Consider the following 27237-nt stretch of genomic DNA (forward strand, 5'->3'; position numbering starts at 1 on the left):
TCCTAAGATTTGAACAAATGGAGGTCTGTCAAACTATCAGGTTACACGTTTTTCTAATCATTCATGTCCTATGACATCCACTCAGAGTGTGGCCGATTTCTAGCTCGGCTAGTGCTAACACTTTTGATAAGATATGATCTATGTTCGAGTAATACGCCACCAGTCAGAAGGGTGTAGAGCTACAAAAATTTACAAATTTACACTTCATATGTCCGAAGTTTTATCGAAGGTCATCTTGGTATTTAGATCATCCACCATGATTACAAGGGTATCTTCGGAAAACCTTCTCTAGACGTGCTCAGTCCCCCACAGGAAACCTACTTCTCCTCTGTATGAACCGGGCTTTTCCAATCGCTACACTGTGCATTTAGTGTTATCATTAGGCCAAATCCATGTTTGTGCCGGGGGTCACACAATCCATAAGCATTCGTCCTGATTAAATTTCTTTTCAAATAGAAGTTCGTGCTGTATCCGCAACGGAGCAGGTTGAGAGATAAAAGAAAGCCCCGGTAAAATGTCGAAAAAAACGTGTAGACTTGAAACACTAATGAACGTTAAAAATGCGCTTCCCAATGAAGAAGTGAACGAGGAAATTTCTGTGGAAGCACCTGAATCTGAAGCAACAAGGAGTCTTCAAACTTTAAAAAGGCTCCTTAGGGACTAACATAAATACCAAGAAACCTCTGGAAAAGCATTTGATTTTCAGAGTTCATTTACAGACATCAGACAGCTAGTGAAACCGGGGAGGCCATTTGAATGATCTACTATTCCATACATAATGGCATGAATGTAGCTTCAATAACAAGCCCGAATCAATTTCATATCCCACAGCGTTGTTGGTTTACTTAAATTTCTTTTCCTACCGTGCTTATCTAGTAGTAGATTGTATTATTATATGTGTATGCTGATGACATTTTATCCGCGAGAGCAATATAAGGGAACTCAAGAATGGTGTTAAATTTGGGATTTTGTGATTTTGTTGGACATGTTTGGCTTTTTGACACCATTAACGAAAAACGCTATAACTTTATGATGGTGAAAGATAAAGGAGCCATTCCATGGAACAATTTTCCTTAAACGAGTAGTGCTATCCACCATTAAAAACTCATCTACGGGACACCCTGTATAGTCTTACCCCACTGAGCTGGGTTTAAAGAAAAGGAGAGAAGATGGTGAAGGTATGCAAAATAGCGTGAGTTTTTAGGGGAACAGTTAACAAGTGGAACCTTCTAATTCCTCCTGTATATCTTGTTGGCCATCTCCCACTATGGAGATGGTATTGTAAAATTTAATATTACCATAATAACATCAGAACACTCCATTTGAGGCTCTTTTAAACTATTAAAGGCTGGTTACCGCTGGAATTTGGCGACCTTCCGCTCCTCTCTCTATACGTTCCTTTTGGGGGTGAGATCGAAAGTTGAGCACCCAAACTTTTTAAGGAGGCGGATGACCGCCCCAGTTTTTCCGCGTTATTAGAGAAGCCATTGAACTGAAATTTGAGAATAGTATTCCCCGAAAGTATTCTCTGTTAGTTAATTACAATACTTCCGAATTGCTGCCGAAATGTCAATATTGCTTTGGATAGCGACTCTATCGAAAACTGTTTTTCATTGACATCTGAATCGAAATTACACTCCTCGACACTAGTATTGAGAGCTCGCTATCTCTAACTTGACCGAAAATATCACCGATATTAGAAGACGTTCTGGGTCTAAGCAAAGTGAAATATGTGACTTGGAAGTAAACGCCTCTTCTCCTTGTGGCACTATACTTTTGGACCCTGTTTAGCGGTACCAGGCGCGAATCCAGTGTCGGATTGTTGCTAAAAACTGCCGCGAGGCGCGCAATCGAAGTGTGAGAGCCGAGGTTCTGATTCAAGTTAAGGAGCATTACAACCATGCTGTCCTATGCACCAACCGAGACTTCCGACAGTGCGCGAAGTGTAAATTACCGCTTAAGCTACTCTTCACCAAGTTTGAGAAAGCATTCGACATCTTTAACAGGGAACATATTTCAAGTACTCAAGTACACAGAAGAGGCATTTCTAAGAAATCAATGGTTATAGAGTGGCATATAATAATAATAATTGTAGGTGCTACAATCTAATTGGATCTGTGCCTTAAAGGGTGTTAGAGTACTTCATTCAAGACTGAAATGGTACACTACAATGGGCACACTGTAGGAGGCAGCGTGGTCACTATACAAGTGCTCTAACCCCTAAGTCCCACAGGAACACCTTCTGTCGCCCTTCATGCTGCCTGGTTGTTTGATTGAAAATAAATACTAACAAAACGAGGGTTTCCTCAATTCGTATATCTACGAAGCGTAGTTTATATTGCAATCGCAACATCAACATCAAGTTGACGCTATTCCACGCGAAGGTTCTCTTCCTACTGCTATATGATAGCGGCACATGGAAAGCTACCAATATTGTTCGTAAGCTCCAAGTTTTCATCGACTGATGTCCTCATGGTGTCATCGGGGTGCTCCGTCCTGAGACAATATCAAATGAAGAACTTTGCGGACGTTATTCAGAGAAATTTCCCAGGATGGCCGACGAGTGCAACGTGGCGTAGAACAATGGAGGAGAAGCGCAAGCTTTCCAGAAAGTCGTGGAAGGAGTTGAAGCTTATTACCAGAAATCGCCAGGCGCGAAGGTAGATAGTAAATAAGCTTACGGCAGTCATAGTTTTATAGCAACTATCTCTTATTTTCAAACAGGGTAGTGCAGATTCAGGTACTGTACAGCATCACTGATATGGTGCCGAATGGTATTTCATTTGATACATCGTTGTAGAATATGTATGGAATTTGATTCGCAATTAAAGTCCACGTAAATGTATTCTAGTAATGTTTTAAATTTAGGAGGTCCCTCTAGTCTAATATACCACTGCAATTTTTTATTAAAATTAGTGAGAAGAACCCTAAGAATAATTTATTTATCGAGAAAACACACTGATGGTTTCACTCAATCAAATACAACAGTAGCTCTAAGTCCAACTTTAATCTTCTTCTTCAGCCTTTATTCAGTTCAGAATCGGAGGTTGGCTCGTCGTGACCGGTTGTGCCATTTTGCTTTGCCAAAGGCCTGATGTGGATATATTCGCGAGGCTTTCAAATTCCCATCCAGCGTATCAAGCCATCGTTGTTTGGGCCGGCCATTTGATCGCTTACCATCGACTTCGATGCTCAAACCAATCTTGGCAAGTAAATTCTCGATAGCGTGATTGACATGATGATACCATCGAAAACGCCTCCCGAATATCCTCATTTCAAATGTGATCATTTCAGATGTGTGTCACGCCACGAGTCCAACGCAACAATTTCGTCACCATTACCGCAAGACGCCGTTTTTTATCCCTTATAGTCGTCCAACACTCAGAATCAAAGAAGGCGACTGGGCAGATGACATTGCGGTAAATTTTCGAATTGAGACGTTCGCTCATGCATCGATCAGAAAGAACACTAGTTGCGGAACGCCACTTCATCCAGGTTGCGCTAATGCGTGAAGTAATTTCATAACGCAGTTCTTCATTGACTGACAACATTGACCCGAGATATTTAAACCGCTCAGTTCTGGCCAGGTGACTGCCACTGACAGCCTGTTTCATCAGGATCGGCTTACAGAAACACAGTTTTATTCAGATTCCATCTGCGACTGTATTGCATGAGGTGATCATCCATTTTTGGACAAGTTACTCGAGATTAGAGTTGCTATTAGACACTAGGAAAACATAAAGCAGTGTATAGGGCGTTGGACGTTGCATGACCCCTGTGACAGTGTCCATAACAAGAACAAGGAGGAGTGACGATAGGGCGCTTTCTTGATAAACACCAACAGAGACACGAAACGGTTTTGATACACCCCCCATACTTTGAACTTTTTTTTACGGATCGTGGTATAACACACCCAGCGCACGAATTCGTCTGACACTAAGTGTTGTCGCATCGTGTATTGCGCCAGTAATTGCGCAGTTCTTGACAAATCCGACTTGATTCACGGTTATTTGAATGATATCACGAACACGGTTGTGAAGAAAGCGTTGAAAAATCTTCATGGTATGGGAGAGCAACCAGATCTGATGGTAATTTAAACATTGTGCGGGACCTCCTTTCTTTTTGCACATTGGCACGATGCCATTGACTGACATTGCTTGTCAGATAGATCGCTTTCTTTACTTCCCGATCGGCCTTCCTGTAAATTTGCCAATTGGCCCGGGTTTAAGGTAGAGGCGTTTCTTTTCACGGACTTTCATTTGAACATCTTTACTCCAAAACTAAGTATCTCGATTGTTTAACTTCGTTCCACGATTCTTCGATAGTCATAATGGCTGTTCATTTATTTTTTTTTCTTACGGAATCGTTTTACCGAGGGCTTGTCTCTTCAGAGAGCAATCAACGGCGGATGTTGAGGTGCGATGGTCTCATATCAAACGGCTTTATCGTCATATGAGGATATAGTCTCCACTATAAAATGTAGGGAAATGAAATAATCATTTAATGGACCATATATTCACAAGTACAAGGACATGGGTGTCCACAAAGTCGATTATACGCTCGCCACCCTCATTGCGTGCTCCAAAGACTTTTCAACAGGCATGTTACATTTCGTCGCATCGAGAAATTGTTAGTAGGAATCTTTCTTGGTGACAGTTCGACCTATCTGTGGTACGTATGCGATGAAGACGTGAATTGTGCGATCAGCTGATATAATGGTGAGTTTCATCAGTCGTTCATCAAATTGCTAGATTTTTCAACTCAACTCCGTATTGAGTCTGTGGGCTACCAAAATCGGAAAGTTTGTAGACATTTTTAACGCGTTCGTATCCTATGTCGCAGCGCAAATATCAATACGCCCAATAGTGAATACATTTTCTTGGTTGGCCTGTCGCGTGACCTGTCACTAGGAGAGATCAGGTAGCATTTAGCATAGTCGAGTAATTGCAACTATATTTATTACATTCCCTAATCTCAGCATTTTATTTTCGTTTTACTGAGAATAATACAAAGTACGTCCCCTCAAATCCTCTTCCTTTATCTGGGCTTGGGCATGATATATGAATAACATGGTGGAATTTAAGTCCAACTTTAATGTACTGTCCAAACTTCAGAAGCCTGGTTAACTCAGTCCAAACTGATATGATTTAAGCTTTTGCAAGTATGCATTTCTTTGCTACTCATATAAGTTTGAATTGACAGACCACGACCAGACTGTAAGCTATGAAGATTTTGCCACATTGAAAAAGGACGATACTTCTTTTTAATCTACATACTTACAATAAGACCAAGTATTAAATGGAGGCCTATTGGTGGTACATTTGTATTCAAACCAATGTAAAGAAATTCAGGCGAGAAGCTTTGGATATACACTTCTGGTATCTTTTTTACTCGTTCAGATAAGCTGTTTTTATTATGATTTAAATTTAGTTTTTTGTTTTACTTCGAATCAAAGAACTTCATAAGAAACAATGGCAGATCACGTATTGATTGATCGGAACATCTACGTATTCTCGGCAGAACGAAATTTAGTAAATATTTTCAGCTCAATTACCGCCATTTGTTCCTAATACAATCTGGTTAGTATGATCTTTATTTGAGTTGCGATTGTGTGACTACTTCAGTAGCTTCCAAATTTGTCTATTAAATCTTCGCGTCAAAGTCTATATACCTACCAAAATCTCTCTAATATATTCGTAAATATGTTTCTATTGTCACTGTGGCTTTGATGAGACAGAACAAACTATGATATATCTTGTTATATTTTCTCAACTTTCCATATGAAAGGTCCCTCATATGTACATATACTTTCGCCTCTAATTCAAGATGAATGAGATAAAATACAAATAAGTAAATAAGTACTAATTATAGCATGAAGACTACGTTTGTCTAGCAGTAATAGTCCAAGGGTATAATACAATGAAGCTAATTTGGTATAATAAATTCAAAATACATTACAGACCCAACTCCAACAATTTTGACAATTGGAAAGCACCCGTACCTCTGGTGTTAATTCTCATTATATTATCACCAAACATTACACTCAGACATTTTCGGAATTACTTTCCGTAATCACCTCATGTACTGACATTCTCTTCGTCTGTCTTTTTCAATTGTCGTAAATTTGTAGATAAACGTATGTTTAATTACACTCCATTTTATTCGTCCCCATTATCACGGTAAAATATCAGTAAACAATTATGAGTAACTGGGAGAACGAGTGTTTCAGCTGGTTGTCGGCGCCACCAGTCCCAGCATTCTCATTAAATTTAATTCAATATTTTTCAAAATCGAATGCTTTCGTTCCATGTGTTGTGTATTGTGCATAGTGATTGATATGAGTATGATATCTCATATAGTTTAAGTATTATAGCTCTGTCATTAACTTTCCCTGGAAGTTATTAAGTTTTACAATAATGCTATCTCAGTGAATGACACAACTGTCTGCGCGAACAATTTCTGCTATACTATAAACTCCTTTCGAAAGAAATCCATCGAGCTTGTTGTCTGGTGTCAGTTCAAATGGTTGCGATGAGTGAATTGGCTGGTTTCTGATAAAGGAAGTGCTTCAAGTGCAGTAGTGACAGCAGATAGTGTTTTGCAGTTGGCAGTAAGATTCACGTTAAGATGCGAAGGGTAGCGCTAGCAAATATCGGGCGTGCGGCCTCCGAATTGTCGCCGTTGAATGCCCCGTCAACTAGTTTAAACAACGAGCAACAATCGTTAATCTCATATGGAAGCATCAGACCATATTTCGGGTTCCTACGAAGTTCCATAAGCAGACCAACTTCAATACAGGTATACCAAATAGTCATCAATCACAAGTAAATCCTCAATTTATGTATATGATATCGAAGCCTACAAAATTGATAGATTCATATACATACAAAAAGGCACTATACCAACGCAATGTCTACACAATTCAAGTTCAAAAATGCATCGAATCCCCAAATGCATTATTAATTAAGTATATTATATTAGGCCTGCCATCGAGGTTGCAATCCTGCATCAAACGTTGAAGAATTCGAACGTAATCATATAATCAGACATTCATTTTGATATCGGCTATTCGCTTTGCGTCCATAGCACGAACCCAATTAAACTGTAACGTGTTATTGGCGTTGACATTCCCATTCTCATAAATACATTATATTTCAAAACATTCCCAGTATTGTCGATGACTTTCATAGATATATAGTCTGAACTTTTTATGACAAATTAATAAATTGGTGTTGATAATGAAATGGTAAGGTTTTGTGAAAATTGTGAGTTGACGTCAATGTCGGGACGTCAGAATCTATTCAAGTTAGAGGCGCATTCCAAAATGTAGCCGGCATATGCAAAAATCAGCTTTTGCATTACTAATTCATCAGAACAGCTTTGATTACGTAATACCCATATTACGGCGTTTCTCTGGTGTATTTTTTCATTGAAACTGATTATCTCCTTCTTCAACCGGCGCTACAAAAATGTATGCTCATCGTGACTCACATAGAGCAACTTTTCTATCTCCAGTCTCCAAGGAAGATCAAACCGCTTTTTAACTAATCACAAGTCTTAACTGCTTAATGGAAAAATAAATGCCTGAAATACTTGAAAATTCGCCGATTATAACAGATTACTGATAACCTGCTATCTGCATTGTAACAATCGTTGTGGGCAGACAATAGTACACCAAGAACCTCTCTATGTGTTCATTGTTCCTTTTTGTAAACAATCGCTTATCTCTTAAAGTATCGCCGGCAAATCACGTGTTTCCCATGAAGAATATGCATTTCAGCAGTTGACTGAAAGATGTCACCTGTGTCTCTACTGATAGAGTAAGCTTTCTTGGCGTATGTAAGAAACAGCAAGCATCAGCTTTGATACTATAGTTTATGCCAAAGTACCTTAGAAACATCTCTGATTACAAATGGTTTTCTAAATATGTAGATCCGGTATGTATCTAGAATAAAAGCAAACACAAATATTTATCATTGAAAATGCTTTTGTTGTTTTTTCCGGGTAATTTGCTCATCAATATTTATTTTGTCGTCTTGAGAGTAGTGATACAAACTTCTTATACAATGAAATCACGATATTTCTTATCCCGGTTATTCATATTTCCAGCTAATTCGTAGATTTTGTACTTCCGATCATTAGTTATTCCAATAATCTGTATCAAATCGTCGCGTCAGTTCCTTGATCATCCGATTTATCGAGATCCTACTGTATGTTTTTTACTGTTTTGCCAAGAAGACTATATACTATATTCGAAATTTTATTGGGAGTAAAATCATTGCGCATCTTCGACCTCGGCGGTAATTGCGGGAGAAAAATTCTGCACATAAGATCTGGTGTTATTACCGTGTATGCGATGCAGTGCATTGATGTGGTGTTGTAGTTCCCACGTGGCTGCGGACATATGATATTGCACAGCCGTGTAAGGATTGTCACATGAGATAGGGAAATACACACAAGGAAATCATCCAAGCACCATCGACACACCAATACATTAACCACATGAGTGAAAGATACACAATGACATTCCCTGCCCCTTTACTACTGGTTTTGCTCCTCCTATATACAGTCTTCTTGGTTTTTGTCTAAAGTGAACCCTTATTCTTCTTCCGGTTCAGAAGCGGGCTCGACTCGTCTTGATCGGTTGCGCCATTTTGCTCGATCAAAGGCCTGATCTGGATGGAGTCGTGAGGCTCTCAAATCACCATCCAGCGTATGAAACCGGCGTTTTCGTTGCTATGAGACGCTAGGCAAATATCATCTGAAGACAACAAGAACAAGGAGGAATGGCAGGAGGGAACTTCTTTATTGAACACCGACGGAAACACGAATTACCACACTTCAAAATTTTCGCAGCAAAGTCTTATTAATTTATTTATTTCATTCAGTCAATAACCAGAAATAAACTCCTATTATATGTTGAGGGAAAACGAAATATTTGTTAAGGCTTTGTATCGATCCATTCAATAGCTACTTCCCTGTTTGTCTTTTTATATTCAAGCACTCCATTGTAGATATGCGTCCGTAAGTTAGAACACGCATGCCGGATTCCTACCTATCCTATGTTCCGCTGTGGACTGTTCTTCCAAAGTAATGCTTGGCGCGGTGTTATTTTCGATAATTCCGCTCTATAGCTCACTCTTGTTGTTTCTCCTCAAGTCTTGAAACCTGGAGCAGCTGAAGAAAACATATTCTGCAACTCGACTGCTTTTTCGGTCATGGGATTATCAAGCGATTCATCTAAACCGAATCTGTAGAGGTATTTCCTATGTCCATTCAAGAACTGCGTCAAATCATAGCTCGTCTCGTCGTGACTTCATGCAGTACCTTATGTTTAGGGTTGGTCCACCAACCATTCTTCACCTGTCCCCTGCTGTTTGCCACCCAGGTAGTGACCTCGATTTTTCAATTTATTTATGTATTGCTGTTACTCCTCATACAAACCCTGCGCCTCCCCGATTAGAATATCTACCGGTATCATCCCTGCATTCACGCATGTTAGGGACAGCATATTCGAAATGCGCTAAATAGATATACAGTTGTCTGCAATTTTCTAAGAAGCACTGGTGCCGCATATACAAAAGTTAAGCTAATGACTAAAAATGGCGAAATTGGCCGCGAAAGCCGCCTGCAAACATTGAAACTCCATCAAAGTGCTCCGTCGACCAGCCAGGCTCGGGAATGTGGGGTTCCTTTGAGTACTTCGATCCATCACGTGCCATTTTACAAAAATTCACGTGTTCCAACCAGGGAAAAGTGGAAGACCGGCGGCGTGTTGCAAGACTATCACACGGTATTCCTTACGGACGGATCAAAGATGGCCTATGGAGTCGGCGCGGGGGTTTTCTCGAATACACACGGTGTATACAAGTCGTATGGTCTCCCAGGTTTCACCAGTGTATTCCAGGCGGAAGTACTGGCGATATTGGAAGTCTGTCGATGGCTGGAGCGTGATTCGAGCCCCAAGCGTAACATAGCCATTCTGACCGACAGCCAAGCGGCCATCAAGACCTTGTACTCAACGACGACATCTTCCCGGCTGGTGGGGGAGTGCAGAGACGCGCTCAACCATCGCACACGCTCACGGTCACTCTCCTCTGGGTTCCCGGGCATAGGAACATAGAGGGGAATGAGCGGGCTGACGGATTGGCCAGGCAAGGCTCTGCTCTTGGCTTTGCTCTCTGCTCGGTGAATACAGTCGGTGTTCCGCTGGCGACTGTCGGGGGCCGAGTCTACTCGCACTACCTAGCAGCCGCGGGCCTGAGATGGCGAAGGCTTACAAACTGTGCCAAGTCAAGGAGAATTTGGCCCGCTTATAACATAGCCCCATCACGAGAGCTCCTGTGCCAGACGCGTGCAAATGCATTCAAGATTACGGCGGTCTGCACGGAGCGCTGGCCCATAGGGGACCATGCCGCTAGGCTCGGCTTACCCTACAACTCGCATTGCCGAAGCTGCGGAGAAGGAAGGGAAACCCTCATGCACTTTCTCTGCGATTGCCCAGCTCTGGCTCGAGTCAGGCTGCGGACACTGGGTAAACCATTCTTTGGGGACCTCAGGAGAGATTTCTAGCTGCAGGGTCGGAGAGCTGCTTTCCTTCGTGAATGCTACGGGCTGGCTCTGAAGATCCGAGCCGGCTGGACTCTGCTTCCCTGTTTCCATAACAACAGTCACGGTCTTAGGAGTTTGTGGCATCAAAACGGGGCACCATAGCGCTAATTGGGCTTCCCGAGGCGGCCATTGATACCTACCTACCTACCCACGTGTTTATCCGATGTGTGGGTCCGCACCGAATCCCGGAAATTCGCATACAGGGGGATTTGCGTGAGGTCATCCGGTAAGACAAACACGCGATCTAGACCTAGGCCGCGCGCGTAGAACCCCGATAAAAGGATAAGGGATAAATGATAATTAAAATAATATGAAACAAGTCGGGAAACTGGAAACTGGAGGCTCCAGATATGAAAGTTTGTGTATTTCTTTTATGAGCACATCTGATTGAACACTTGTTCCATTAGAACCTAGCACGTAATATATCCATATATTATGTGAGAATATCCACTTTCGCTGGATACTGACATTCAAAGTCTTGAATTTGCAAAGAAGCAGCAACTTTGACCTATTATAAGTTTGTTAGTAATAGTGCGACTTTCACCAAACGATTATGCCCTATGTTATAGCTTGCAGTGCTGCGAAATTTCGTGGTGCTAGGATGAACTTGAGGGGGGCTTTTCAATCAATTACTAACAATTATTTATTTAAACAGATGTCGGTGTGGAGGGTATTTCGGAGCCTAGGCACCAGATAGTGGCAGTCTCTTGTTTTTTTTCAGATTTTTCTGTTGAGTAGTTTCTGAGAATGGATCAATGAAATAAATGATCACTGCCGAACTACTCCAATTTGAGAATATTCTCAATTTCCACTCTGCACGTTTACTTCAAAAACTAGAAACTTTTCCGCAACCCCAAGAAATGTCAAGCTAATGTTGTCCAAGGTAAGACTAAAGCCATCGTCTTCCAAGGTAAGACAGAAGCTACGCCGCCTTTAACCAGTAACTTATAATCAGCAAACTCCGATGCAAATATGCACTCAATCATATACATACCTCTAAATCACCTTCAAAAAAATGAGGTAGTACCCATCTCTCAAGTAAATATAATCCTAAACAAGTCGGGAAACCGGAAGCTGGACGCTTCAGGTACGAAAGGTTTTGTGTATTTCTTAGTACGTAGCACGTAATATATCCATATATTATGTGAGATTATCCACTTTCGGGTGATATTGACATTCATAGTCTTCAATCTTCAAAGAAGATTTGAGGTATTATAACTTTGTTAGTAATAGTACGATTGCCACCAAACTTGGTAAGATCTCTATATTATGGCCTATATTACTGCAAAATTTCATGGTGCTACGATAAACTTAAGGGGGATTTCTAACCAATTACAAAAAATTGTAGTAATATACTATTATTAACTTTATTTAAACAGATATCGGCATGGAAGGTATTTCGGAGCCCAGGCACCATATAGTGGCAGTCTCCTGATTTTTTTCAGATTTTTCGGTTTGGTAGTTTCTGAGAATGGCCCTCTTAAAGAAGTGATCACTTTCAACTCCCCGCGCTTCCCACCCTTCCAACGAATGTCAAAACTAAGATCGGCTTTGAAAAGTACTAATCGAGACCTTTAATTTGATACCCCACATGACTATATTTGATGAAAAAAAATTTTACACCCCTCTTTTGCATGTATGGAGACCCCCCTTAAATTTGACGTAAAAGGATGCAATTCACGGTATGCGTGAGCGTTCACAGTTCCCACCTTTCTACCAAATTTGGTGTCAATCGCTATAACCGTCTCCGAGAAAAATGCGTGTGACGGACAGACAGACAGACAGACGATTTTAATAAGGTTTTGTGTTTACACAAAACCTTAAAAATACGGCTATGGTTATCAAGTTACTATATCCCATCCTTTTTTATTGAAGTAGCTAAACCACCCTCTACTCACGTATGATTTTGTCGCCTCTCCTCATTAGACCATATTCAAAGATTGTGAAAACATGAAAGGCTGTTCCTGATACTACATGACTGAGAACTATTCGCTCTACTAGAACCATCCATCATCATCGCTCAATCCTCGTTATTGTGCGTCCCTCGATTCCTCTGTTCGTCTTTGAGCCATCTCTGTTCGTCGCTTTATCACAGTGCAGTTGAGGATTCTTTGCTTCGATATCTGTCCCACATGACAGGTTCATTGCAGATTCCACAGCGTTGACTAGGATCGATGTAGCTCATTGGTCGAGATTATCTTGCTATCAGTCGTAGTTGTTTTCGGATCAATTTTGACGATATTACAAATTCAAGCATTATTTTGTTGGTATATTTCGATCTATACTTGGTATGTTTGCTGGAATTCGATAAGAGCCTGATGCACGTCGATATTAAAATTGAGAATGGATCACCGTCGAGTCCTAAATCGAGGTTGGCATTCTCTTATTTTTTTCCCCAGTAAGTGGTTTAAGTTGACTCTGAATCATTTTTGGCAATACTTTGTAATACGTTTTATCGAGAATATTATTCTATTTCATCAATTTTCACGTAGTTTTGCTGCACTAAATGATGTTAATAGGCATCCGTTCTTTTTCAGAAGTTGGTATGGCATCAATCTCGAGAGTTTTCATTGATTTTTAGTTAACTGGGATCTTCATCTCTCTAAGAGTGGGCATCATTTGACTTGTTTGCTCTTTGCGGCTTGTGAGATACATGTGGAGGTTGCTGCCGGATTAAGACCTTCCGCCAATAATTGGCCCACCTATCATTTTTTTGCGTCACTAATCCTCTCTTCGTCCTTACAGTGGCTGGTTTGCAGGTTATATTTACGGGTATCAATGACTAAATAATGCGTCTATATGCGTGGATCATTCTTCCTGCGTGACTGAGCCGGAAGATGCTAGTAACAATTCGTTTCTCTATAAGTCAAGTAAAGTGGCGCCCAAATACCTTCCTGACTTTAGTTCTTTGAGACGTATGGAAAACTTGCAACTATGTTCTTTCCAAATGCAAGTTAGCCAATCGCTGATCACTGTTGTTGTTGCGCCAAACGTTGCTTTATAATTGTCTTGCTTTTTACTTTCGTGTACCCCAGCAGGATTTTGATGCCATTCAAAAGAAATGAGTGATAAATCATTTCAAGGGTAGTACAGGGCTCGGCCTTGATGCCTTCATTCCTTTCTTCGATTGAATCGTGACATTCAACCAAATTAACATTAAAAAAGACAACTCCAAATTGCTTGCTTTCTGATTGTTTCCGTTACTTAAAATCATATATCTTTTGTGTAAAACAAAACCTTATTAGAATCGATACAATGTCTGTCTGTCTGTCTGTCACACCAGATAAGGCTATTGTTACGAAATTTGGTAAGAACATGTGATCTATGAATCGCTTTACATGCAGTAAGTGACTTCATGTTGCGCTGAGTTTAAAGTAAAGTTTTTTTGGCAAAATGATCTTATTTCTGACATTGGGTTAAAAAAAGGGGAGTGAAGGACGAAAAATGTTCTCAGAACCTATCCAATCGAAAAATCTGAAAAATATCACAATGGTGCCCTTATACAACGCCGCAAAATACATCCCATTTTATATCGTTAATAATAGCATATTACCATACTTTAGAAATATACCCGAAAACCCTTTTTAAGTTCATCTTAGAAGTACAAAAATGCAACTATTATTAACAAAGTTATAGAAGATCAACGTTTTGCATTCCACGTGAATTTATCCCAATCTAAGACGTGTATGACGTCATGATCACATAAAATGAACTCATGTGAACGGTGGAGATGGATACATGAAAGAATATTTTGAACTTTTAGCTATGTACGAATGAAAAAAAGTGCATAGGAAATTTCTCACACAAAATGAACACAAAACCTCTGTTTATGTCTTCCACCGAGGTTTAATATGCAGGAATACTACGACCCAATTTCCGATCAGAGCTGACAGCACCACCAGATGGAGATTAAAGCAGTAATTATTTCGAATGGATAAAATATCTTATGTGTAATCTCAATTACATACATTATTTCTCTCAAAAATTGATCGTTTCTCCCGGATTTTCGCATACCCTTGCTTCAATTCGGAGAATTAGTTCTATTCTATTTGATCAAACTGCGAATGCCTAGATTACTTAGACTTGAGCGATTTGAATACAATTTTTCAAGTGCGGATCATCTCCTCCCTGCTAATAACTACTAACTTACTTGTCATGTAGATTCTTCTCTTAACACTAGATACAATAGGTTAAACGATCTTGGTATTGGGATCAGTGCAATCCAGATGATCTACTTATAATACTATCTTTGTAGAAAATTCAGTTCCTTTTGAATAATCCCTGCAGGAGAGCATCTCATGCTTAAAACATCAAACAAAATCTGACTCGTGAGATGTCACCAGTAATCTTTCCTTAGTTGGAATGGGGGGTTGTCAAGCACAATATTTGTTACTTTTCCGGTGTTTTCATGGCTTGAAGAGGCCTGTCTCGGATTCTATCTCCTTTATCCCCTGTTTTTGAACATCGTGACATACTAGCAACATTAACTAATTAAACTAGTTGGTGTAAACGCACTAGTTAGCAAATCACGTTCTTGAATTACAAACTTCCGCCATTTGTATGTGCATACCTTGTAGATTGTATGTGCATACCTTTGCAAAGAATTTTCATATATATATATATATATTTTTCATTTCAATTGACGTGTTCAATGCATCAATTCCTTTTACGTAAATAATTTATTTTTCATGAGTGGGCACAAAAAAAAATCGTGTTGTATCATATTAGAGCATGACCGAGCAATCGACTAAATGCTTTAGCCGGTCAAAACTTAAGTTTCTTGGATCCACGCGTGAACGTTGGCTTCCATTGTAATAGTTAACAAATAATCCTGCATCACTGATAAAGCTACCTTATTTCTTCAAAAACTTCCGGCAAATTATAGTGTACCTATTATATAAGATTCGACCGCTCTACAAGCACCTAATTCGGTGCTCCCCCTTTAACTAATATGAGATTCAGTTCAAGGGTTTGCTTCCCACTGTGGTATCTCTATCCTTCTGGATATAGGAATGTTGTTTGGAGTAAGGAAAAGGAGGAAAAGACCCTCATATTGAACATGTATTTAATCGATATACACATAATACATTTGCATTGATCCTTCAAAAATAAGAACTAACTAAAACTTTATTTTCATGCTGACATCCTAAAATGTCTTTATCTTACTATAACTATGTTAACAATAGTGTAATTTTCACCAAACTCTCCATTTTGGTGCCCTATATCATGATATACTTTACTTCTGTGTCCTTAGGACGGCTTGAAGGAGGCATTTTCAGCAAATTTTAAAATTCTAGTAATATACCATTCATCATCATCATCAATGGCACAACAACCGGTATCCGGTCTAGGCCTGCCTTAATAAGGAACTCCAGACATCCCGGTTTTGCGCCGATGTCAACCAATTCGATATCTCTAAAAGCTGTTTGGCGTCCTGACCTACGCCATCGCTCCATCTTAAGCAGATTCTGCCTCGTCTTTTTCTACCATAGGTGTTGCCCTTATAGACTTTCCGGGCTGAATCATGCTCATCCATTCATGACATCGCTCATAGATTTCGTCGTTATATAGGCTACAGAATCGTCCGACCTTATGTAGTGGGCCAAAAGTAATATACCATTACTAAGCTTATTTGCGCAGCTATCAGATTTAGACGTATTTTGAGCAGCAGATTTTTCATAGCAGCATCATTATTGAACTTTTTTCAGATTTTCGTGTTGGTATTTTCTGAAAATAAGTCCTATACCCCACACAGTTTGTATTTTTTGATACCCTACTCTTTGACTTCTTTGATATCTTACACAGCTGTATTTAAAGAGAAAAATTTTACCGATAAAACTATATTTTACGCTTTTAAAATTATAGCCTACAGTACTGCATTTTGTGGTACTACAATTACTAAAAATTATAATAATATACTATTATTAAATTTATTTGAAAGGATATCGATTTGGATGGTATTTCGGAGCCTAGGCACCGCAGAGTGGCTGCCTCTTGATTTTTTTCAGAGTTTTCGGTAGGGTAGTTTCTGCTCGTTTCTTTAACGAGAGAAATGGTCACTTTCAACCGCCCGCACTCCCCAACTTTCCAACAAATGTCAAAACTAAGACCGGCTTCGGAAGGTACTATTCGAGACCCTTCATTTGATACCCCACCAAAAAAAATGTAGACCCCCCTCCCCCTTTGCATGTATGGGGACCCCCCTTAAATTCGAAGTAAAAGGATGTAACTCACTGAATGCGTGAGCGTTCACAGTTCAGTTCCTACCTTTCCACAAAATTTGGTGTCAATCGCTATAACTGTCTCTGAGAAAAATGTGTGTGACGGACTGGCAGACAGACAGTAAACCGATTTTAATAAGGTTTTGTTTTATGCAAAGACTTAAAAGTCGATTCAACAATATATGCCAAATCTAGGGACGATTTGCACTCCCAAAAAAGCACGCTCTTCTTTTCAAGAAAACAAGGTATCCTCCAAATTTTAGGAGTACTATAACAAATAGTAACGAGCGACGACGAATCCTGGCTCCGGTCGTGGTTGATTGTTTTTGTCCTCTCTGATTCTATCGTTATTTTCGGCCTATCGCATGCAAAATATCACTAAAAGTAGATTTGTAATAAAACTGACGCGAAGTCTTATTAAAAAACACTACGTAGAAGCCCCACAAAGGAGTGAACCGGAGATATAAATATAACAATTGGGTTTATAATCCACAAAGTCATCATCGCGTTCAATTTGTCACAGAATTATTCAAATTTTTCAAAAAATTTGGCTAATTAAATTCAACGCCTCGCTTTGATAAAGTATTGTCACGTATTAATGTAAACCAATCGCAATTCAGCACCGGAGCTGGACAGTTGTGTATCCAGTGTTTTATCGGATAGTGTAATTGGTTCCAGCTTCAGCAAGTCTTTGATGTTTGTTTATAACGGTCTTTTTTTAAGTTTTCCTATTTAAAACTGACTGATCCTTAATGGTTTTTGAGAAGTTTTCGTTTTTACCACTAAATTTTCAGTTAAGTTCTTTCGGTTGATGTGGTAGACCCACTTTCCTTTAATTTATTGACTAGCAAGTTTTCGTCCATCTTTTTGTCTCCGAGTCCAATTTTTTAACTTCAGGAGAAATTGAGATGCGAGCCTTCAGATGGAAAGTACATCCAACGGATTTTCCAAAAAAGGTGAGTCAGAGTTCAACGCCCCCTGATTACCAGCTTGACAGAAGAGAGTGATATTTCTCGAAGCATTAGTCAAAAAAGTCAATGAGAAAGATGACTAAAAAACCAAAGGAATAGAGAGTGATAGGTCTATCCCCCCGGACTCTGCGTTCAATTACAACAGGAACTTCAGATTCGATGGATGAAACTTTAAGATGACCAACCATCTGATAGATCTTTTTTGAAGCGAACAAAAAGGAAGAGTCTGCTGAAGCCGCAGTCTATGATGTATATTGTTTCTTTAATATTACCGGTGGATCCGAAACTCTCCTATGCCTGCACCATGTCAAGTACATGGCAACTTTGTTGGAAAATGCAAAGCAAGTTCGTTTAGTCAACAACCACCGATGAGCCCAACTTCAATTTTCTGGCTTGCGGTTGAATCTAGAGGGGTAGGTAAGGAAGATCATGTTATTCAATCCACAGGGCTACGGCTTTCTCTTTACTGACATACTCAAGTTCATTGGCATGTCATTTTAATTTCCTACCGCGCCAGATATGGAAAATAGCTAGAAAGCTCGTAGCCGTACGATTAATGTTGCCGCACTAGAAATGTCTAGAATCATTCGGAGTATAATGTCAACATTATGCATAATGTAAACAATGCAACATGCCAAAATAAGGTCAAGGTGGACTTGTCTCAGAATTTAAGCCTACTAGTCCTGCCTAGAGTACGCTCGGCCCTTCTGAAAAACTCGAGTCTGAACCGGACAAATGGTCAGATCGTTAGGAAATATTCGGCGCAAAGAAGGGTGATAATAAGGTATTTATTATCAGAAAACAATAAAAAAAGAAAAGGAAACAACCTCTGAGACCAATTTCTTTCCGACAACGATATGGATCTTCTTTTATGTTAATTGATTACTGAGTTGAGGACTATATTCAGATGCCGACATAGAGTTAGTTTTGGAACCTATTTTGGAAATACCCTTCAACCAAGTGGTCTACCGTTTCCTCATTACTGTTCGTGTATCTAATATTCTGCGAACGTAATTTGCTAAGTTCCTGGCTATGCGTTTTAAAGAAAATTCGCTTTAACTTCGAAGGTGCCTTGGGTAAAGAGCGTCCCCATAATCATCGTTGAGCCAATTTTATACTTTGCTTGAGAACTTGTGTGTTTCTTTGTATCAATTTCAGATTTCTACACTCCACTGATGAGTATCATGGTAATTCTTTTCTTCGAGTCCGAAAAGAATATTTTTTGACGTACTGAGAGAGAGTAGCTTTCCGTCTGGGTTGCTTTCTCGATTCTGACGAAGGATTTAATGCGCCGAGTCGTGACTCGGGCGCCTAGTGCGAGTTTATACATCGCCTAATCGATCTGCCGCACATTTCAAAATTTAGGGGACAAAGAGTAGCTTCACGCCCCTTCGAAATACATGCGCCGGTGAGCCAATAGTATGTATTATGTCTTTTGACTCTGGTCATTCTCCAAAGAAAGTCGATCTATCAAGGGATGCCGCAATGATATCGTTGACTTCTGGGTTTGTCGCTTTGGCGAAAGTGGGTTCATTGCTTGCATGGGGAATTTACATTTCTGTTCCTACTATTCTGCTAAAGCAAGTTGGTGGCAAGTAGGCATCAATATCGCCACCTGCTTTTTAAGGTTTTGTGTAATTTTTTCACCAAATATAGTCACATGGGATGCGGACTTAGGACTCCTCAATCCCTAAAAAGAAATTGTCTAGCTCCGGCCAAGCTTTGTGTTTTACGAATTACAAACGGGAGCGTACAACACTTCGTCTCACTTTTCACTTTTGAACTTTGGGTGTTAATCCAAAAAGAGGAGTCCGTGGACCATAAAGAGTGGGAACAAGTTGCTCTCCATTTAGTCCGGTCTGACATTAAATGGTTGCGGACTTAGGACTCGCTAATGATCTACTAAAACAGCATTCATTTTCTGCATTCTATATTAGGCTGACCGTCAATTTGATTTACTCCTAAGTTTTTGTTTTTTGTTTTGATGGGAATATTAGGTAAGACACGAGAGAAAAGCTTACCTTTATCCAAGGAAGTGAGTTTGAAAGCCTCGTTCCATTCAGAACGAATGGTGTTACGTGTTAGTTGCCAGACATCAGAAAAAGCATAAGGAGGGGGAGTCAAGGTGCCAAGAGAAAAGCGGTATTGGTTGTCCTGAGTATAAAGCAGAGATGTTGTGCATAGGGGTTTAATATGAAGAAGTGCTTGAACGGGACGGGGGTTATATGTATTTTTCTAGGATAGAGTAAAATTTGTTGAAAATAGCTATTAAGGTGTTTGAAAATCGCCAACTAACGCAAATATGACATACATTGGAGAAAATTTATAACCCTCGTCGCCTGCATGGCCCTATCCGATATGCATTTAATTTGCTTCTTGACTGTGAGAGAAGCAGAGATGATTCTTCCCAGGAAGGTGATTGACTTTTTATGCTCAAGATAAACATTGTTAGTGGTGAGCCTGAAAACGTTGAGCCGAGAGCGATTAAAAGCAATCATGCATGACTTCTCCAGATCAACGGGAAGCTTTAGGAAGTTACACTGATTTATGAAGAGAGCCTGTAGTCAAAGAATGCTTTCTGCATCCTCCCGGGAGTCCCCTGAAGCTATAATTAGGAACTCAACAGCATATTGGAAAATTTCCACTTTGCTGGAGCATTTCTTGAAGAGAGGTCGTATAAACGTTTAAGATTAATGGGCTGAGGACATACTCTTGGGGAATGCCGTTGCTTATCAGGACATGATTGCCCTGCATGGTTAACTTCCTATTGCGCATGATGTCCCATATCCATAGGATGATGTCAGGGGGAAGATGCATGTCAGCCAGTAGGCTTTGCTAATGTCCAGGGATAGGCCAAGAACATGTTTTTTTGTGGCTCTTTTGAATGGCAATGTGAAGTAGTAAGTTATTTTGGCACTAATTGATTCATATTGATTTTGACAAAATCATTGCATCTGTGGAATCGACGGCCAAAGGAACCTTCTTATAGGTCACCAGTCACTCGGACGACTCTGATTAGATTGTATATACATATTGTAATGTAGAAACAGCAATGTGTCGTTGGTGTTTTGTGGTATTGCGTTTAATATTCAGTATTCTGTTCACATACACCAAAGCAGTAAGCAAAAAGGGAAAGGGAAAATCTCAGAAGAATATTTTCATTTACTCTATCGAACCTGAGATGCTTTTGTTAAACGTATTCAAAACTTGAGGCTGGGTAACAATTATTTCTGAATGCTTCGGTCGGATCGTGTCAAAGTTTGTTACATTGGACACAAGATGTTAACTATTATAGAAGTCTAGTCTGCATTATTGAGACGCCAGATTTGTTATCTGTTCAAAGATTTTTTCTCCATTTTCTTTTCATAGCGTTAGATTCGGTTAACAGGTAGTGTAACTAAGCTTACTTTCCTATATTATGCCAGCACCTCTAATACTCAATTGGCTCAAATCGTGCATTAGTAAACGACTTCAAAGAAAATTTGGTATTTCATCCGCTTAGATTATTAATTAACATAAAGCAGGACAACAAAATATCTTATGTTCTATCTTCTATATTCTTAGTGCACCTTTCTAGTGGTGATAATTATATCCTTTTGATGTTCCATTCAATTTAAGAACAAGGAAAATAACAAATAAAATATTTAAAAAGTAGACAATGGGAGAAAAACAAAAATCATTCTAACACATTGGCATTTCATGATCATTGAATTCCTACTTCAAATGCATTGTTTTACCTCAAGGACACTATAGCAAGGAATCATTGACTCATCCACTCACCATGATGCAGAATTTTCATGAATACTTATTCAACATGCTGAGCAATGATTTAACTTTGGCGATCTTTTCGCTTTTGTCCAAATCATCGTTACCATTCTGAGGCTAAAATATTCGCGTGATATACACATACGTAACATTAACGATTAATTGGTTGTGATTATCTGAATTCCATTGCTAGTGCAATGCCCTTTTTGCGGTTCCCATTTCGACTCTCTTTCGTATTTGTACTTTAGGAACAGTTTGGAGTCTGCAACTTGTTAATGATCGAAGATAAGGGTTTTAACGACTTCCAATGGCAATAGTAATACAAATCTAGAGGTATCTGTGACTTGCTATTAAGAATTTATCAGGGGCTCAACGGCGGTAGATTGCTTTACAGCCAAAGTATTTGAAACAGTCACTTTCACGATGCCAATTATCAGCGGCCACCTGAAGTTTCAAGTGGCTTTCCAGAAATTTGCTAATTGTAGAATCATTTTTACTGCCACTCGTCATCAGTGCAACAATTGCCGGGCTATTTGTGTGCTTCTTACTATTGCAAAGATATAAGCAACTGGCTCTGGATCTGGGAAAGAGGCAAGTGTAATCGAACTAAAGGTAAACATCAACAAAACCAAGATTCTCCGTCTGACTAACTGTCATCCACTCTTTCTATCTGCACGAATGCACAACACATTGAAGGCGTGCTAATGATCTTGTTGTGCTACTACCTGTCGTAAAACAGAGAAGAAATGCAAGCTTCTTGAAAAATCGTGGAGACAACTGAATCGCATTGTCAGAAGCCGATACTACGCCCGCGCGCGGTGACACGCTAGGGCATATATTGTGGTTCATAACGACCACCATCTTGTGTAAGGTTGGTTTAGATAGGAGCAAGATAGTCGCTAGGGCGTCTAGCTAATCTATTCAGAGATCAACTTCTATATTCTCTATTCTATTCTATATAAGATCAAAAATAGTATTAATATATTGATTACATTTACCAGACCAATCATCTATCCTTGGTGTAGGTAATATTTTTCTTCTCATCACTTGACGTCAAAACTAAACAACAAGAATGATTTTTGATTTGCGGATTGAGGGGCACACTTTCACTTCCACTTTTTTCGTTCAATGGACCCCTCCTGTTGGGCTTAGCACCCAAGTGTCCAAAAACCAGACAAGAATGCTGCTTACGGTTTCGTCCAGAGCCAAACAAAAACAATTTGGACAAGCTTTGGTGAAACTATGGCGAATTTACGCTCGTTATAATTCGCAGTCATATTGTTTTGTGAATGCAAAAAAAGAAGCATTAATATCATGCTGCTCCCATGGCAGAGGTCAGCGTCCGATGAGCTCCTTTGCTCTGGACGAAATCGCCAAACGTCTTTGCCTCTGATTTCTAGATACGAATGATGCTTCAGTAAAAGGTCTCACAGTCCAGTGGCATATCAAAATTAAATTAAATCCCGGGGAAAGCTTTCACGAAACGTCAGAAAAAAATTGCGAAAAAACAGCATTTGCGGGACCTTTAGTGCACTATATGTAAAGCCTTCAATTGCAACCATGCGGAGTGCACACTCTATCAAAAACACTTTTTTACGAACGATTTCATCGTTTCAACAGTGGCGATTTTGACATCAAACAAAAACGTTTGATGATGCCGAATTAGAGGTAGCGTTCCGGAAACGAAAAGGAAAACTTCTAGAACAAGGAGAGCTGAATAACTTTTTTTAGCATTCATGCAAAGTGCATGACCAACCTTGAAAAAGCCCATACATCATTATGGGAGGGGCAGTACTATTTGTGCCATTCATTCGTAATATCATTGGCCAAGTTTAAGGTAACATTTTACGTTATATACCTGTTGATGGATTGGTGTCTTTCTTTGGTACCATTTGGGTTGACACGTTGGAACCATCAGAAAGCCATTGCTGGTTTGGTTTACTTTTAGCCGCAGGTGTCAATCCAAGGTAGATATTGTTTTGCCCAGGACAGATGCTTTAGCCTCTGCAAATAACGGCGATCAAAACGTCGTATCAACAATAATCTCGACAGGACCCTTTTTCCATGAGACAAGGTTAGTTAAAACTGAAGACCGCCTGGTATCTAGACTTTGTTATTGCAGCGGCTTCCGTTGCGGTCATTAAACACTCGGCCCGGTAGGCATCTTCGCTTGACGGTTGATTATCGCTCAGCTTCGGGTTTTCCGGGTTGTCCGGATAGCTCAGTGGCTAGAGCACTAGGCTGTCATACGGAAGGTCGCGGTTCAAATCTCACTGGTGGCAGTGGAATTTGCATCGTGATTTGACGTCGGACACCAGTCGACTCAGCTGTGATTGAGTACCTGAGTCAAATCAGGGTAATAATCTCGGGCGAGCGCAATGCTGACCACATTGCCTCCTAGTGTACCGTTACGGTCTTGAATGAAGTGCTCTAACACACTTCAAGGCCCTGATCCAATATGGATTGTTGCGCCAACGATTATTATTATTATTATTCGGGTTTTCCATGTGTCAGCAATGAAATTGACCTGCCGTTGTGCAGGAATAGCGAATGGTTAATTCTAATTTCTTATATCAAATTTCTAAGCATTTTTCATAATGGCAAAAATAAAGGTCCTTGACCTTACCGTCCGTCCGTGAGCTTACAGTTTTGTCACTAATATTTTTATAGCAATAATTTTGGACGCTTATAAATAGTTCTGTTTAGTCCAGCTAAGCAAACCATTAGCAAACTTAATTGCCTTTCCGTGCTGGTCCGCGGAATCACAGCTAGTCAACGAATTTATCATAACTTCTGGTCAATAATACTATTCTTCCATTCTTCTTCCCGAGCTACAAGAATAGGAATCCTTACATCCCATATTATGCCATTTGGGAAGTCAATGATCTACCGGATCCATAAGTTGGAATAGTGATTTGCTTCCTATCTTAGTCTTAGAATAGAAAGTGGATTCCTCTCAAAACTTTCCTACGCCATATTCATGACAGTGCCATCGACACACTGTTTCTTCCAACTTGATAGCAATACAGCCTGAGAAACTAAATACCAAAGGGATTTTAAAAATGCACTGGCTTCCTATACTTTTATACATAGCAATTTGTAATGTTAATGAAAAAAAATACCGACCTCATAGTTTCTTTTAGTTAATCTTTGGAAGCAAAGATTGTTTGTTATGTGTAAATTTGTATAAATGTTAACGGGACTATGGCCGCGGCCAACGAGATCCACATCCTATAAATCAGCATGCGCCGGCTTGGACTTGTTGTTCTATCTAAAAACGAATAAAATGATGCCCGATTTTCGGATTTTAATGACAAGGTGTTTAAATGAGGCTTACTTCATCCAGACTACAAAGGGAAACGCACCAAGAACGGATTCGTTGTTAGTTTAGACAGTGGATCCCCGTCAACGTCCCTGGAGCCAGACGTGAAGGAAGCATTCCCGACAGACCTTTTTCGTCGGAATCAGGGTTGTCGTTGAGGGATGCAAGTCCTGAAAGACTTCCCGGCAAACGGCCATCAATACGTCGCGTTCGAAGTAGTCGACGCGCATCAGCCCGGCACTACCCCTGCGCTTAGAATGTCCTGAAGGTGAACATGAGGAAAGCTCTTAGAACAGGAGGAGCCACGCAGAAGGATACTACGGGGGTTCGTGGTGCTGCAACTGGCACTGTCGTAAATTCAGTTAAGATAACGACAACCTGCGGGGCTTCCACGCCCTGGAGAGCACTCGACCGTGAAAAGCCTTCTATGTATCAGTGGACAGCAAACTGCGAAAAGAGTGTCATAAGTTTTGGCATTTGGGAACACATTTAGATGACCGGGAGAAAGCATGTATCACAATGAATGAGTAAAGGTCAGCTAAAAGAAGACCTCTCAGTATCATGAACAAAAATGCGTCCGTGAGGACTCCCTTGCAAACTGATCACCCGAAAAATTGGAGCCCGCAGAAACCATGTTCATTTAATGCCAAACCAATGAACCGCATTGTGGGAACATTATTTTCTGCGAATCCTGTTCAGGTTAGTGACAACAGCGTGAAAGGCTCCGAGGAATTGCCACTTTTTTGCATAAAAGGGCTGGAAGAAGTAGTCCCCTCTGTGAAAAATAAGAAAGGACCAGAGCCGAACAGTGTCCTGATAGAGGTAGATAAACTAGTGTTTCATCATCAGCCGGACCTGCTGCTCGAAGTATTCAACGCTTACCTGGAGTGAACATTTTCCTTGTCGCTGGAAGGCGGTGAGGTTACGTTAATCAACAAAGAGGAAGGAAATTCTGAGCTGAAGTCTGCATATCGAATACTTTGTGTAAATGCCATAGCCTGGGCTTATGAGAAGAAGACCCGCCCAAGCGGTATCTATTGCCGGAGATTTATTCCCAAACAGTTGGGTTTTAAAGCAGGGAGATCTATAGTAGATGATGTCATGAAAGTTGTTGATGCTGTCCATCGAGCTGAGTCACACAGCCATTGATCTCAATGAATTATGCTTTTCGTAATGCTTGATGTCAAAAAGGCATTCAATTTCGTAAGATTGCAGATATGTTAAGCACACTAAAAATTAATTTCTTTCATTAAGGGATTATCTGAAGGTCGTTCCCTTCTCTATGAGACACTGATGGGGCAAAAGAAGACGAAAATCACATCACGGGCAACACACGGATGAATCGTAGGACGGAACCTCTGCATTATACGATAGTCTGCTAAGACGGAACTGACCAGCAGAGTCGCGTCTGATATTGCTATACTTGTTGGCGGGCAGACTGTTTGGTAGGTGCATACCAGACCTGGCTTATTGATTAGGAGGGTAACCGAATGAAAGTCATCTTGACTAAAAAGGGAATGCCAATGGCTGATTTGATTATGGAGTTAAACCAAGGGTTAAGTACCTTGGATTGACGCCTGTCTCGAAGATAAGCTGTTTCGAGCAAATCAAAGCAGCAGGGGACAATGCCGCACAAGATTGGTAAAGGACGACTGCGATGGCAACCACAGCTTTTCCATTGTAGAAGGTGGACTGGGATTCGTTAGCAGCTTTGCGTAAATAAAGGAGAGCTATCTCCGGCCAACATTTGTCAGCGAAATGCTGAAGAACGCTGACAGATGGAGCCGTGTTTCTCAAAAGGTTCAGGTTTTTATTCTCGCAAAGAAGATTGGGTTCGACATGGATGGATCGGATCTCAGGGAGTGTCTTGAACTAACAACTCCCTATCTCCCCTGCTCTACATTTGGTGAAAGGAATTCCCTGACTGGAAGGACGTGAGGATAAACCCAAAGTAATATCTCAAACGGTTCCAGGCTAGTTTTTAGATGACGAGCCGATTTTTAATTGGTAGTGTAAAGGTCTACCGCTGCGCGAGTCTACTAAAAAAACGAAAAAAGCGAATATGGTCATATACACTCATGGACAGGCAAATAAGAGCACCTATTACATAGAACGTATATCGTAATTGAACGTTTATTAGGCCATTTATGTTTTTCTAAATTAATGCATTAGCTCTCCCTGAAGTAAAATAATTAGTCCATTGTTAAAAGTTATATAAAAGAACATACATTTTTACAAATAAAGGAGCTGTAAAAAAGAACTCTGGACAAATAAGAACAGCATTTAAAATATTTTCTCTTCAGTGGAAAAACATTCCCGCAGTTAATATTAGGAATGCGCGAATTTT

The 27237-nt window shown here is 40.1% G+C and overlaps 1 protein-coding gene across 6 annotated transcripts in view; it reads left to right on the forward strand.

Annotated features, from left to right (window-relative positions):
* LOC119661442 (kinase D-interacting substrate of 220 kDa) overlaps positions 1-27237 on the forward strand; it is a 164546-nt gene that overhangs the window by 36079 nt on the left and 101230 nt on the right. Inside the window, exon 1 of one of the 6 annotated variants that reach the window (XM_038071176.1) lies at positions 6276-6798. The exons of the other annotated variants lie outside the window; for them this stretch is intronic. Within the exon in view, the coding sequence (XP_037927104.1) occupies positions 6628-6798 (171 nt within the window). The 5' untranslated portion in view covers positions 6276-6627. Of the gene's footprint in view, positions 1-6275; positions 6799-27237 lie in introns of those variants that run through there. 6 annotated transcript variants of the gene reach the window in all.

The sequence above is a fragment of the Hermetia illucens genome, chromosome 1 (genome assembly GCF_905115235.1).
Source record: "Hermetia illucens chromosome 1, iHerIll2.2.curated.20191125, whole genome shotgun sequence".
Classification (NCBI taxonomy): Eukaryota; Metazoa; Arthropoda; class Insecta; order Diptera; family Stratiomyidae; genus Hermetia; species Hermetia illucens.